The 15,913-nt window shown below is 41.8% G+C and overlaps 1 protein-coding gene across 1 annotated transcript in view; it reads right to left on the minus strand.

The window, feature by feature from the left end:
* Positions 1-2,983: 2,983 nt before the first annotated feature.
* The window catches only part of LOC310775952 (protein NLRC3-like), a gene marked incomplete at its 3' end in the record, with an annotated part of 36,174 nt that continues 23,244 nt past the window's right edge, over positions 2,984-15,913 (minus strand). The window contains exon 10 of the mRNA XM_083636074.1: positions 2,984-3,516. Within this exon, the coding sequence (XP_083492200.1) occupies positions 2,984-3,516 (533 nt within the window). The remainder of the gene's footprint in view (positions 3,517-15,913) is intronic.

The following is a 15,913-nucleotide window of genomic DNA, read 5'->3' on the forward strand; positions in this document are numbered from 1 at the left end:
ACAAGACAAGGCCAGTTTATTTCTCCAGCACAGTTCAGACACAGAGAACAAGACAAGGCCAGTTTATTTCTCCAGCACAGTTCAGACACAGAGAACAAGACAAGGCCAGTTTATTTCTCCAGCACAGTTCAGACACAGAGAACAAGACAAGGCCAGTTTATTTCTGCAGCACAGTTCAGACACAGAGGTCAACTGCTTTACATGAATAACAGAATAAAAAGACATCCGCAAATCTGTATGCATCCAATATCAACACTCAAAAGTATATAACACTGGCTCACGTTAGGCACATGCTTTTGGCAATTTCAAAAGTAAAATGTCATAAAAATCTCATGTCCATTGTAATCTAATATTTTCAATCAAATGTTTAATTAACAATTACAAGTTAAAATATCACACACACAGTTGGGACTCATCTCATGTAGCCTGTTGAGCTCTGAATAACTGATCAATAATCATCAATAACTAACTGGCATATGAAAAACAATAGTTCAGTTAGTTTTGATTCATTGATTTAATTTATTTTGAACAATGTTAAAAGGATAAAAATACATCAATTAAAATAAGAAAAAATAAGAAAAAACTAAATTAGAAACGGCAATGGACAATCCACCAAAGTTTCTGTTTCAATACAAATGTGGTAGAAAAGGACGTAGGATGAAGTCTAAAACTTTTCTAGTACTACCCCTTCTTACTACTTTATCAATCAAATCACAATTAGCACAATTAACATAAAAGAATTTCAAAAACGAACAAAGGAACAAGAAAGACTAAATGCATGGAAACAAATACAACCAACGAAACAGCACAACTTCTTACAAGTCCTCATCTTTGTACCTCATTCCTGTATCCTTTTAATATGTTATCTTTAAAGATTTGTTTAGTTCAGGTAAAAAATCTGATGTTTATTGTAATGTAATATTTTCAATCAAATGTTTAATTAACAATTACAAGTTAAAATATCACACACACAGTTGGGACTCATCTCATGTAGCCTGTTGAGCTCTGAATAACTCATCAATAATCATCAATAAGCTATCAATAATCATCAATAACTAACTGGCATATGAAAAACAATAGTTCAGTTAGTTTTGATTGATTTATTGATTGATTTAATTTATTTCGAACAATGTTAAAAGGATAAAAATACATAAAATAAACTAAGAAAAAATATAGAAAATAAGAAAAAACTAAATTTGAAACAGCAATGGACAATCCACCAAAGTTTCTGTTTCAACACAAATGTGGTAGAAAAGCACGTAGGATGAAGTCTAAAACTTTTCTAGTCCTACCCCTTCTAACTACTTTTCAATCAAATCACAATTAGCACAATTAACATCAAATCATTTCAAAAACGAACAAAGGAACAAGAAAGACTAAATGCATCGAAACAAATACAACCAACGAAACAGCACGACTTCTTACAAGTCCTCATCTTTGTACCTCATTCCTGTATCCTTTTAATATGTTATCTTTAAAGATTTGTTTAGTTCAGGTAAAAAATCTGATGTTTATTGTAATTTAATATTTTCAATCAAATGTTTAATTAACAATTACAAGTTAAAATATCACACATACACAGTTGGGACTCATCTCATGTAACCTGTTGAGCTCTGAATAACTGATCAATAGTCATCAATAAGCTATTAATAATCATCAATAACTAACTGGCATATGAAAAACAATAGTTATGTTAGTTCAGTTAATGTATGTTTATAGCCCCTTATCATAATGTCTCAAAGGGTGTTACATAGCATCATCACAGTATAATATATCATAGTAGATGCTTTTAACTTGACAACATTAACATACATGATATACATATTACACATTTTAGATTATTTACACAATAACCTGATTCTGTCTCGTAAAATCTGATACATTTAATGTCCTAAGTCACATGTCTGTTGTTGGGATGGAGCCCAATCCAAATTCATTATGAGGAGAAGCACAGATCATGTGATGCAAACACATATTCACCAAGTTGCTTATTAGTATTCACATAAAAAAGACATGGACAGCACAGAGAGAGAGAGAGAGAGAGAGAGAGAGAGAGAGAAAGAGACTCCTGACACATGTTGCTGTTATGACAACAGCCCATGGGACCTGTCCCGTAGTTTCTTTCTGCTATATCTAACAACAGATAATTTATTGCTTTAATTAATAAATTAATGTTCAATTCAATAATGTTTAAGTTTTCAATGTCTAAACGTTTGCTTTGGCATTAAGTACAGTGTTACGTCATGCCAATAAAGCCGTTTGAATTGATTTGACAGAGACAGACAGAGGAGAGAGAGAGAGAGAGAGAGAGAGAGAGAGAGAGAGAGAGAGAGAGAGAGAGAGAGAGACAGAGAGAGAAACGGAGAGAAAGAGATTCAGATTCATTTATTAAGGACTGCACAACAAAGTTGTCAGAATTTGCTTTCGGTACAGCATATTATATTATAGCACATTAGCTACTGTGTCAGCAGAAAAAACATGGACAGTACAGATACAGTATGAAAAGAATACACAGACAGTACAGGTAGCATAGAAAAAGCTGTTTTTGAACCGAGTTGTTTTGGTGGAAATGGATCTGCAGCGCTGGCCAGAGGGCAACAGTTGGAACAGCTGGGTGAGTGAGTCAGAAATTATCTTTTGTGCTTTTGTGATTGTGCGTTTATGGTAGAGTGATGGGAGTGGGGTGCCTATGATTTTTGAAGCTTTTTTGATTACGCGTTGTAGTTTGTTTCCTGAATGGCTGTCCAGACTGCCGTAAGAGAGAGACAGAGAGAAACAGAGAGAGAAAGGGAGAGAGAGACAGAGAGAGTGAGAGAGAGAGAGAGAGAGAGAGAGACTACAACAGGAGGATTTGGCAATATATTTAATAATTATCTACCGATATTAAAGCAATGTGTTATTTGAAGGCACAAACATTGTATTGACAATGAATGTTAAATTAGAAAAGACATTTGCCCGATATATGTGACTTTATGTTTCTCTCTCACTCCTCTACCTGACACAGAGACACTGAGGCACCTGTGCTAAACCCAAACCCAGGGTAAAGTGGTTCAGTGAAGGTGGAGGTGAAGGTGTGGAGGTGCATCAGTGTGTCAGAGGAAACTATGTAGAAGGACAGAGAGTCATCAGGCCAGTCCAGATACACTGCTACTCTGTTAGAGGGGGAGGGGGAAGATATGCGTGTTGATGTATTATTGTGCCAGGCAGTGTAACCATCATCAGAGCAGGCCAGACTCCAGGACTTTTCATTCCCTCCAATCGTGCAGTCACCACCCATTTCTTTCTTGCTTATTCCTCTGTAAGTTACTCCTATAGAAACCCATCCTTTCCTCTCCACCTCCCAGTAACAGCGACCAGTCAGACCATCTCTACACAGCAGCTGAACCAGGCCGTCAAATCTCTCTGGGTGATCAGGATATGGCTGCTCCTCTTTCACCTTTCTCACCTTTCTGTTGTCTTCAGACAGGAGGAGGCGTCTGTGTGCTGTGTTTGGGTCCAGTGTGAGTTCACGCGCATCTGATGAGACAACAAGACACAACACAGCAGCAGCTTAGAATAGAATAGAACAGAATGTCTTTATTGTCCACACATGGACATTTGACAGCACTGTGTGTGTGTGTGTTGCAGTGTCTTAGTATGTGTGTGTGTGTGTGTGTGTGTGTGTGTGTGTGTGTGTGTGTGTGTGTTGCAGTGTCTTAGTATGTGTGTTGCAGTTAGTGTGTGTGTGTGTGTGTGTGTGTGTGTGTGTGTGTGTTGCAGTGTCTTAGTGTGTGTGTGTGTGTGTGTGTGTGTGTGTGTGTGTGTGTGTGTGTGTGTGCGTGTGTGTGTGTGTGTGTGTGTGTGTGTGTGTGTGTCGCAGTGTCTTAGTATGTGTGTGTGTGTGTGTGGGGCATGAGGTGGCATAAGGCTGGGTTCACACCGGCGACCCAAGCCTTGCCTATGCCTTGCCTTTACCCACGCTTTTAAATAGGCGTCCGTTTTAGTCAACGAGGCTGTGTACACAGGGCGCCTCAGCGTGTACCCTGCGTGTATCCACGCCTTGCCTGTGCCTTGCCGATTTTATCGTTTAGGCGTGAGTTCTATTTTCACGCGTGCAGGCAGGCTTCTTCTGTCAAGCCATGAAAGAAAAACGCGACAATATCCGTGGGAAATGGCAAAGTCAACTGAATTTCAAAATAAAATGGAGTTACTACAACCGTGTTGAGCAGAGAGAGAGAGAGAGAGATTGACGGGTGGCTATCACGTGGGGCTTTCTCCCTGTCTGCAAACAAATCTTCATGAGAGAGAATAGCGACCGAAGAAGCAAGATGGACAATGTTGTTGTGCCAGCACATATTCTTGCAAGATCACCTCTCTAAAATGTGCGACTATAGTCAGACCTGGTTATACATATCCAGCATCAATAGAACATTAAATATATCAGATTTATTTTACCCAGGCTACCCATGACAATTCTGGACAACATGTGAAAAAATACAGTCGGGAGAGAGGAGAGGCGCTTGTGACTCGGCTCCAGGTTCGGCGTGCAAAAGGCGTGCGGTGTGATCGCAAAAGCGTGTAACAGGTTTACGCCCAGCTCGGCATAGGCGTGGGTTGAGGCAAGGCAAGGCGTAGGTTGTCTGTGTGAACTAAGCGTAAGCCATGGCTGGCTCATCCTTGCACATGCCCGGACATGCCTGCACATGCCTGCACATGCCTGGACATACCTGCACATGCCTGCACATGCCTGGACATACCTGCACATGCCTGGACATGCCTGCACATGCCTGGACATACCTGCACATGCCTGCACATGAATGGACATGCCTGCACATGCCTGGACATGCCTGCACATGCCTGGACATGCCTGGACATACCTGCACATGCCTGGACACTAGATGAAAAGTGGTATTTTCGTCAGTAAACGCCGTTGTAAATGGCTGTGGAAGTTCAGATTAACAACTATTTGTGGTGATCTCCGGATAACACAGGAAACTCTGAAGGATTGACGGGGATGGCTGTTTTACACAGCCCCCGCAGCCTCCCCCTGGCTTGGGGCCTTTCACATGTAAATAAGAATGAGGTGAGCTACAGAAATGCAAATCAGGGCGAGGGGCATGATGCTCGTGAGTGTGGGGGGGGGGGGGGACCTCTGCTATTGTTTACAGACAGCTTTTAAATCACAGCCTTACAGACAGCCTTTAAATCATGGGGTACAAAGTTTACAGCAATATCTCTATCTAACAAAATTTACCAAAATGCACAAAAATATCTGATTATCTCTGAAGAATATTACATTTGAAAAATTCCACGTTTTGCTTTGTTTTATTTGTCAGGGTAAACAGAAATCTGCAGATGAAGCGATTTGTTTTTACAAAATATAATCAAAATACAAACAAAACATATCAAAAACATATTTTTGCTAATAATATAATATATTCTGGGCTGTAACTGCTTTGCCTTTGCCCTTTGGTTTGAGGTCTGCAACACAATACATAAGTCCTTGGAAACCAAAACATGTGTTTAAGTGTGTCACACCCCAGGAAATTGAGTTATTAACCACCCAGTAAAAATTTAAACTGAATTGAATGTCTCCAAGTGTATAAAATTAGGAGCTGAACATATGTTCTCAATGCAGTTCAGCTTTTCTTTAATGGATTTGGCTTCACGCCTCCGATCGGCTTCTCTGTACACAGGCTGAGCAGCCAGGCAGATGCTCCTCCCCCCCCTCCCCCCACACACCTACACAGTAAAACTGTCAGTGTTATTTTTTCTGTGTTAGTGTAAGTCGTCAGTGTTATTTTTTCTGTGTTAGTGTAAGTCAACAGCATTCAGTGTAATTTTAACACTTAATTTATCATAACTAACACCACAAGTGTCCATTGCTTAAAGTGTTGTGGTGGATTTGGGGTGTTTACAAATTCCAACACTCTAGGTGAGCACTTGAACACACCTCCACTTCTCCAGAAACGTTTCACATCGCCATTTTCTCCTCCTGTTTGGTAAGTTTTGCAATCAAATTTAACGTTTTAAGTTGGTAGGTCGGTTAGATTAGCATAAGTAATATCAGTGAATGTGGTCAGAGTTGAGTTTGCATGCGAATATTTGTCATCAAATCCAATTGTAAAACGTATTTGTCGAAGTGGCCGACTGCTACCATGAGGCCAGTCTGTTTAACCACACTCATGGAGAAAGGAGCTAATGCTAACGCTAGTAATATCTGCTACAGGTTTTAATACAAGTTCTTCTTTGTTTTCGTTTGCAACTGCTAAAGCCTATAACGTTATCTTGGTGGACAACGAGCGGGACATGCAGTGGAGGAGCGAGCGAGGGAAGAAAGGGAAGAAAGGTAACGTGGTATTATGGTGGACTGTTAGCAATTGTAGCTAGTAAACGTTAGCTCAGACGGCATGTAGCCTCAGCAAACCACTTATTGTGATCATATCCCCGCATTCACAGCACTCCCAGTGCTGGCGTAATCCATATAAACCCCCTTCTTGCTTCACCCGAAATGAAATGTCCAGGATTTGTGTTAGTTGGTGGCTCAAAATTAAGCTTTAGGTTTAGTAATAGCTTCGATAGCCAAAGCTTACACTGGCAGCATTGAGGCTAGCTGTGCATTGATTCTGCTTTGTTTCATAAAGCATGGTGTGGCCCTGAGATTAAAACAGTCTCATAGACCAGTTCCACAGTGGCCATGGCTCTAACTACAAACAGTGGCAGCAGCAGGGAGCCATAGCGCTAGTTTGAGCCACGTTTGCCATGTTTAAAGGAACAGCTCACCCTAAAATCCAAAATACCCTTTGTTCCAACCCGCAGATGCTGTGATGCTTTCCGCGCATGAAAGATTACTCAACTGATTTCTGAAATGACTGCCCGCAATATGCTGCCGCTGTGTTTTGTTTTCATCACCATGAGTTTGCTGAACAGGTAAATAAATAAATATTAAATAATTTAGATAGAAGTAGCCTAGATGTTGGTTTTAACTTGAATGATTTACAGTTGCACACATTGTGTGTGTGTGTGTGCCTGTAATCACGAGCACACACTAAACGCACACTTGTCCACATGATCACGTGTTTTACTGCCATTTTATTCAACTGCAAAATAAATCTTTTTTCAGATTCAATTAGATACCAAATACTAAGAAAAATGGTGCAAATCATAACAATTCAGCGCAAATAATGGCTTTCACGTCTGTGTAAAAGTGATTTGTGAAACTACGTCTGTAATGCTGGATAAAAAAAATCCTGAATACAATACAATTTTTTCTCTCTCATTGTAAAGTTAGTAGCTGGGCAAAAAAAAATCAAAAATATTTAAAATCCAATCCAAAGGTTTGGCAAAGTACAGCACAGCATAGCTTTGACTGATTTTGTCTGTTTATAGCTGTCGACAGTGTTTTGACTGATTTTGTCTGTTTGTAGCTCTGGACAGTGTTTTGAAGACAATGACTATCATCGGAGTCATCCTCTCCTTCCGCTCCTTGGCTCAGGAGGATCTGAGAGACGTAAGACACACACACACACACCCTCACAAATATAGACATGCATGTAGACACACAAATAATGCATGCAAGGACTGTTAGAACACACAGGCACAGTTGAAAGGTAAAACGTCAAAAAATGTATCTGTGCCAATCAGAAAATGAACCTGTCCCTGTTCCTAAAAAGTCTGTTTTGTCTCTTGTCTCTAGGTTTTGTCTTGTCATATTCCATTCCTGGTCAGTTCAGTGGAGGATTTCAAGGACCACATCCCGCGAGAGACAGACATGAAGGTAACACACGCTGAAAAGACACAAACCCTGGAAACACACTGGACACAAATAGTGGAAACAGTCCAAATTGCGTTCAAACCTGTTGTCTCTGTGTAATTTGCTTTCTCTCTCCTCTGTGTGTGTGTGTGTGTGTGTGTGTGTGTGTGTGTGTGTGTGTGTGTGTGTGTGTGTGTGTGTGTGTGTGTGTGTGTGTGTGTGTGTGTGTGTGTGGTGGGTGGCAATGAATGTCTATGAGCTGTCATTGGCAGCAGGTTTACCCTGCGAGATCGACCCTGCACTGTTGGTGGCGCTGTCTTCACAAAAGAGTGGTAAGATAAACACAGACACACACACACACACCCTCACAAATATAGACATGCATGTAGACACACAAATAATGCATGCAAGGACTGTTAGAACACACAGGCACAGTTGAAAGGTAAAACGTCAAAAAATGTATCTGTCCCTGTTCCTAAAAAGTCTGTTTTGTCTCTTGTCTCTAGGTTTTGTCTTGTCATATTCCATTCCTGGTCAGTTCAGTGGAGGATTTCAAGGACCACATCCCGCGAGAGACAGACATGAAGGTAACACACGCTGAAAAGACACAAACCTTTGAAACACACTGGACACAAATAGTGGAAACAGTCCAAATTGCGTTCAAACCTGTTGTCTCTGTGTAATTTGCTTTCTCTCTCCTCTGTGTGTGTGTGTGTGTGTGTGTGTGTAGGTGGCAATGAATGTCTATGAGCTGTCATTGGCAGCAGGTTTACCCTGCGAGATCGACCCTGCACTGTTGGTGGCGCTGTCTTCACAAAAGAGTGGTAAGATAAACACAGACACACACAACGAACACACACAAGTGTGTGTGTGGGGGGGGGGGGGGGGGGGGTTTGGGGCAGCAGAGACACAAAGAAGTTATATTATGTTCTAATAATTTCCATCCATTTAATTATCTCCACTATAGGCATCTCCACTCAGCAGGGGACCCCAGCAAGGTGGCGAGGAGGCTGCTGCTTCTGCTGATAAAGATGACCATGACGGGCCAGACGAAGAGGACAACACAGCTTCCACTTCCTCGGCTGAATCCATTCAACCTCAACCAAAACGGAAGAAAAGTTCTGTGCTGGACTTTTTTGGGGATGGCTATGGAGAGCATGCCATCCCCATTAAGATTGTGACAAGCTGGAGCGGTACTGGCTGGAAGCCTGCATCCCAGCAGACGAGGAGGATCCACTTGTGTGGTGGTGCGAGAAGGAGCGATCCTTCCCAAAGCTATCTCATCTTGCACGTCGCTATCGGTGTGTGCCTGCAACATCTGTGCCAGCGGAGAGTCTTTTCAGCTGCTGGACTCATAATTAACAGGCTGAGGCCTGACACCAGAACATGTTGACATGTTGATTGCACTGAACAAAAATTCCTCTTTTCACTGATGCAGCAATTTCATTGTTAATGTAGCCTTCCTAGTAGTGTTTCTGATGGCGATTTATTTAATAATATTTTCTGTTCTCTGGAATATGTGCAATGTTCATAATGCACTGGGAAAAGTGCCACCTGCATTTCAGAGCACTTTTTTTTAAGTTATTGATGGTGGATTATTTATTTTTATTTGCTGTTATTAATGTGTGCAATGTTCATATAATGCACTGGGCAAACAAGGATTTTTTCAAAATGTCTATGGGTGAAAATTAATGGGGAATTCTCTAAAAGTATGTTAAATAAGCATATTTACATTTTGCAATAACTGCTAATCCTGTTTACATTGGTTAATGCTGCCTGCACATACTAAAACCATGCTGATACCCAAATCTTTTTCTTCTTGTAATATTTCAGTCTCCTCTCCTTTGATGCTTTTTATCTTATATCTTAATTGTTTATGACATGTACATGTGTATTTTGATTTGCATTTGATTTAATAAAACTTTACTATTCACGATGTTCCTCGCAAATGTTCTTCCCCATTCAATAAATAAATATTGATGGCATTCATTGAAAGTGTAACAATAACGTGAATTTAAGCACACAGCATTGATTTATTATTATTATTAGGGAGGGGATTAGCCAAGCATGACCAATAGCAAAGCTATCATAAGATCTGTCAACCAATCACAAGTGATATTTCTCTGTGGCTCCATCCAATGAATGGACAAGCTAGCAGGTTAGTGACAGCTCTATCCACCAGTCACAAGCCATCTTGTATTGTAAGAGTGAGCTGCTCTCATCCAATGAATGAATTCGTTTTTCGCTAGAGGGCTGAGCTTGCTGCTATTCACATTCTAATTAGGCGCACTGCAAGGTGTGAAACATCTATTGTCGCGGCTGAAAGTCCCCCCCCCGTGCCGACACCCGCGGATGCGTTTTCGGCGATCAGCGGACAAAACAAACGCAACACCACAGGTTTTGTACTGCCGTGAACTGCCAGGAATTAGAGAGGTATGTGGCCGTATGTGGCGATCTAAGGGGACGGAAACCTGGCTTTTCGTGCAGTGGGACATGCCTGCAAATGCCTGGACATGCCTGCACATGCTTGGACATGCCTGTACATGCTCTGACATGCCTGCACATGACATACATGCCCAGAGACTGTGTGTGTGTGTGTGTGTGTGTGTGTGTGTGTGTGTGTGTGTGTGTGTGTGTGTGTGTGTGTGTGTGTGTGTGTGTGTGTGTGTGTGTGTGTGTGTGTGTGTGTGTGTGTGAGGGGGGGGGTATCAACATACATGGGAAGTAAAGTATTTCTACTTAATATTCAGGTATAGGCTACTGAGTATTTATTATTCTGACTTTGTAAGAGGATATAACAAACCTGTGTGAACTGTGTCTCACTATACTTGACATTGATTGGTTTGTAGATCATGACGTCTGATGTTGGCTTGTTGTGAATGTGATGTTTTGATGGGTTTGTTGGTATCGGGGGGGGGGGGGTATTTCCTTTCTCACGTGAAACAGCGTTTTGGAGGTTCATTCATGACCTACTGTAGCATAATATCATAATAGCCTCTATAGGCTACTGCTGCCATCCAAAGCTAAACAAAGAATGCCAGCCGCACGGGGAGCGTTGTCCCTTGCATGGAGTGCATGTTACACCAAACTTCATTCGTAAATCTGTCAGTTTAATAATGTTGCCTTCATTGTCGGCAACGATAGGCCTACAGCCAATAAGGTGCTAATTAGGAATCGTTAGGAGAGACAATAGCGATCAAACTGGAAAGTCCGAAAGTCCGGACCAAACGAGGTAGGTGTGAAAGCGCCCTAAGAACACAATTGCTCGAGTGACATCACTGATGACATCACAACTGCCTGATGTAGGCACCTGTAAGTCAGCAGTTGACCTGGGCGAATCCATCTTGTGTGTTTTTTGTTGTTTTTATGCCTCCGCCGGCGAAGCCAGGCCGAAGGCATTATGGATCCGGGTTGTCCGTCCGTACGGATGATCTGATTAGATTTTGGTGGTCCAAGGTCAAAGGTCAAGGTCACTGTGACCTCTCGAACGCCATTTTCAAGCTTGTTAACGCGATATCTGAGGAACAACTTGACAAAATTTCATCAGATTCGCCTTAAACATTCACTTAGGCCCAAGGATGATCTGATTAGATTTTGGTGGTCCAAGGTCAAAGGTCAAGGTCACTGTGACCTCTCGAACGCCATTTTCAAGCTTGTTAACGCGATATCTGAGGAACAACTTGACAAAATTTCATCAGATTCGCCTTAAACATTTACTTAGGCCCAAGGATGATCTGATTAGATTTTGGTGGTCCAAGGTCAAAGGTCAAGGTCACTGTGACCTCTCGAACGCCATTTTCAAGCTTGTTAACGCGATATCTGAGGAACAACTTGACAAAATTTCATCAGATTCGCCTTAAACATTCACTTAGGCCCAAGGATGATCTGATTAGATTTTGGTGGTCCAAGGTCAAAGGTCAAGGTCACTGTGACCTCTCGAACGCCATTTTCAAGCTTGTTAACGCGATATCTGAGGAACAACTTGATGAAATTTCATCAGATTCGCCTTAAACATTCACTTAGGCCCAAGGATGATCTGATTAGATTTTGGTGGTCCAAGGTCAAAGGTCAAGGTCACTGTGACCTCTCGAACGCCATTTTCAAGCCTGTTAACGCGATGTCTCATGAATACCTTGACGGAATTTCATCAAATTTGCCTCAAACATCTGCTTAGACTCAAGGATGAACTGATTACATTTTGGTGGTCAAAAGTCAAAGGTCAAGGTCACTGTCACCTCTCGAACGCCATTTTCAAGCTTGTTAAAGCCCCATTCAGTAACTTTTCAACTGCGCCCTCTGCGTGCATTACTATCGATAACGATATCGCCGTTCAAAGTCAACAAAACACAGCGCCAGAAAGCTCTATGTACATGTTGTGACATCGGGTACTCACCACGTGATGAAATAATAATCCATAGTTCCGTGAAACATCATTTTCGTAGCGAATCCGAATCGAGTTACTTCCTTGCTTTCAGCCAGACAGCACTTACGCTGTACAGCGCATGCGCACATCTTTTTCTTTTTTTCGATTGTATTGAAACGGGACGCTGACAGCAAACTGCTTAGTCCCAGTGCTGGCCAATGGAGGGCGGTGTGGGATAAATAAAGACGAGGGTCTCCCTGTTACAAGTCAATCTACCATGTCCTGTGACTAAAAAGCAGTTATATTTCAGTAAAAAATGTCAAAAATCTTACTGATTGGGGCTTTAACTCATCTTCTCATCATCGTCTTTGACATGTTATCAGAAATAGCCATCCCCGCCAATGACGTGTTTGACGTGTTTTTGTTTTTATTAGTGCAGCGCTTAGTTCAAACACTTTCCCAGCCTGTGACACAGACACAGGTCCCTAACCTCAAAGTCAAGCCGACAGCACGTTATCAAACACATACCGCAGCTGTTGTTTGAAATAAGGAAGAAGGAGGAAAGGAGGAAAAACAGAGAAATGCGCTTCCTTGTAGAGAGGAGAAACGCCATTGAAACGCCCCTCGGCGCGCTGCACTGCTCGCCTTGCTGCAGGGCGAACCTGGATTGCCTAGTCAAACCCGTGACGAACATGATCGATCCGGTTCCAGCAGCGCCTGGTCCCAAGGCCAAGCCGGACCCGTTCCTGTGTCGTGTCGCAGCATTCGTCCCAGCCCGAACGAGAGGAGGAAAACGAGCAGAGGCAGAGGAGGCAAAACGCTGATGGGGAAGGATGGGGGAAGGAGGTGCGGGGGAAGGAGGTGCGATCTAGCAGCAGCTGTGGACAGAACTCTCTCTCTCTGTGTGTGTGTGTGTGTGTGTGTGTGTGTGTGTGTGTGTGTGTGTGTGTGTGTGTGTGTGTGTGTGTCTGTGTCTGTGTCTGTGTCTGTGTCTGTGTGTGTCTGTCTGTCTGTCTGTCTGTGTGTCTGTCTGTCTGTCTGTCTGTCTGTCTGTCTGTCTGCACACTCACTCACACTGAGCAAACTGTATTGTTGAATGTAAAAAAAAGCACTTCATATATATATATATATATATATATATATTTTTGTCATTTGTGTCATAATGAATAATATTTACATGTCTGATGTCAATACAGTTCAAAATAAAAGAATTGAGAGCGAGTTCTGCCTGAGATTGTGTGCTGTACATAAATGCCATTTTCTGCAATTTCTTTTCTCAGAGAGACCTTTTGGGTGAAAACAGGGTGTAAAATGGCTATAAGTAGAGTACAGAACATGCTAAAAGCTCACTTTTTTTTTCCTGGTGAACCCAGAGACGTACATCTTCATTTTGAGGTATTGCAAATCACTTTGGTGCTAATAGATAATTTACTGTGGGTCTTGAAAGATGACCAACAATTATGAAAATCTTTGGCCTGTGCTAAATATTGGCAGTCCTAAACTGGCCATGAATGAGTTAACGTGATATCTCAGGAATGCCTTGACGGAATTTAATCAAACTTGTCTCAAACATCGACTTGGACTCAAGGATGAACTGATTAAATTTTGCTGGTCAAAGGTCAAAGGTCATGGTCACTGTGACCTCTCAAATGCCATTTTCCAGCTTGTTAACGCGATATCTCACGAATGCCTTGACAGACTTTCATCAAATTTGCCTCAAACATCGCCTTAGACTCAAGGATGATCTGATTAGATTTCGGTGGTCAAAGGTCAAAGGTCAAGGTGAGCTCTCGAACGCCATTTTCAAGCTTGTTAACGCGATATCTCAGGAATGCCTTGACGGAATTTAATCAAACTTGTCTCAAACACCGACTTGGACTCAAGGATGAACTGATTACATTTTGGTGGTCAAAGTTCAAGGTCACTGTGACCTCTCACACACCCAATTTCCAAGCTCTGTAACGCAACATCACAGGACCGCCTTGACGGAATCTCTTCCAATTTGCCTCAAATGGCGATTTGGACCCCAGAATGAACTAATGGCGGAGGCATAAGTCTGCGTTGCGGTCGTTCTAGTTGGTTTACAATTTTAGTTACAGTACATGAAGATGCCCACAGCCCTATGTTCCCACCAGTGTTGGGCAGTAAGGCGTTACTTAGTAACTGTAATCAGATTACAGTAACGTGTTACTTAGTTACTGTAATCAGATTACAGTTACACATTACGCTTTTGCAAATCCATGAGCGTACAGTGAGCATCATTCACACCTGCAGGAGTTAACTGTGCTCTTATTCTTCTCTTCCTACCTCGATAACCATTGTGTTTACATGCATGTTGTAATTAGGCGGTTTTGCTGTCATTTCGCTGTGCTGCTTCTCTCTCTGCTTGTCAAATTCATATTAGGTTGTGGGCCGGATTTGTTCAAATAAGACCTCATGGGGGCCAGATTATGTTTGGGCTATTTGACTCGTCAAAACGTGGATATTTATTATTTGAAATAGCTGAGTGCCATAAGTGGCACAGAAAGCATGTTTCCTGTTCATACATGTATTAACAATACTTAGGCTACATTTTGTGGTTGATGATGAGAGAATGATAAATTGCATGTTGGCACATGAAAACCCCACAAAATTACAAAATAGAGAAGTAGAAAAGTAGTGTAAGAGAGAAGTTTAGCCTATTGTAACAAATAGGCTACTAGCCTCTCAAATGTGCTACAGAAGGCATTTCCTACAACTATTCCCAATAATAATTACATACGTATTGTTAATTAATTAATTATCTGTCCAGAATAGCTGGTTCAGATACCGTGGTTAGCTGTCCTGTGATCAGTAGGTTTAAGGCAGTTTTAATGTTAGATGTTAGACAGGTGTCGACAGGTGTCTCACGAAAAGTGTTGTGTGGAGACTGAGGCTCAAAGGCCATATCGGGAGAGATTGAGACATCTGCACAAGCTGTCACAAACACACACACACACACACACACACACAAACACACACTTGAGCTACAGTAGCTAATTTGACATAGTAAATTAACTAGGGCTGTCAAACGATTAATTTTATTAATCGCATCTTTGTATCGCATGTTTAAAATGCCATTATTTTGCATTTCAAAGCATTTTTAATTAGATATTAATCATTCTTACCAGTGTGTCGTGATTGGGAATCAAATGAATGCAAATAAATTTACTTTGTGATCTTTAATTTTAGATTTGGAATGTAGACAGGAGGTAACAATATCTACAAAATATATCTAGAACCGATACTTCCGGTGGCGGCGCTGTGGAGCAGTCGAAACCCAAAATGACACAACCGAAGAAGGCTGTGTCTGAGCTAAAAACGTTGGCACTTCCATGTGAATAATGGCTCGGTATTGGAAACTGTGTATTGATAACGTGTATATCGCGTGAAGCCATTGGAGCCGACCTCCCAGTGGTTAGAGGACCCGCGCATCCGAGACTCTGAAGTAAGAATGAGTGATGAGTCTCGCGCTAGCTAGCTGGCTGCTAGCTGGCCGCTAGCTACTTTTAGGTGATCGCTCGCCTCAAACTCGATGTACTTCGATGATATTTTAATTCCGTTTTACACAAGGTGCAAACTACGGCTCTTGACTTGTCCACTGTGCCATTTGGGGAGTTTTTTAAAGTAAAACAAGCCATTTAAAAGCGTATTGCTGTCGTTCTCTTCCATGCCTCCTGCACAAGCAGGAGACAGGAAACCGAAAGGCTTGACTACAAGTACGGGTGCGACGAAGGGACAAAATAGCGGCATGCGATTAACGCGATTAAAAAAAACGCCTTATGGCATTAACGCGCGAT

This window comes from Poromitra crassiceps (genome assembly GCF_964638095.1).
Source record: "Poromitra crassiceps genome assembly, chromosome: 4".
In the NCBI taxonomy this organism is placed as follows: domain Eukaryota; kingdom Metazoa; phylum Chordata; class Actinopteri; order Beryciformes; family Melamphaidae; genus Poromitra; species Poromitra crassiceps.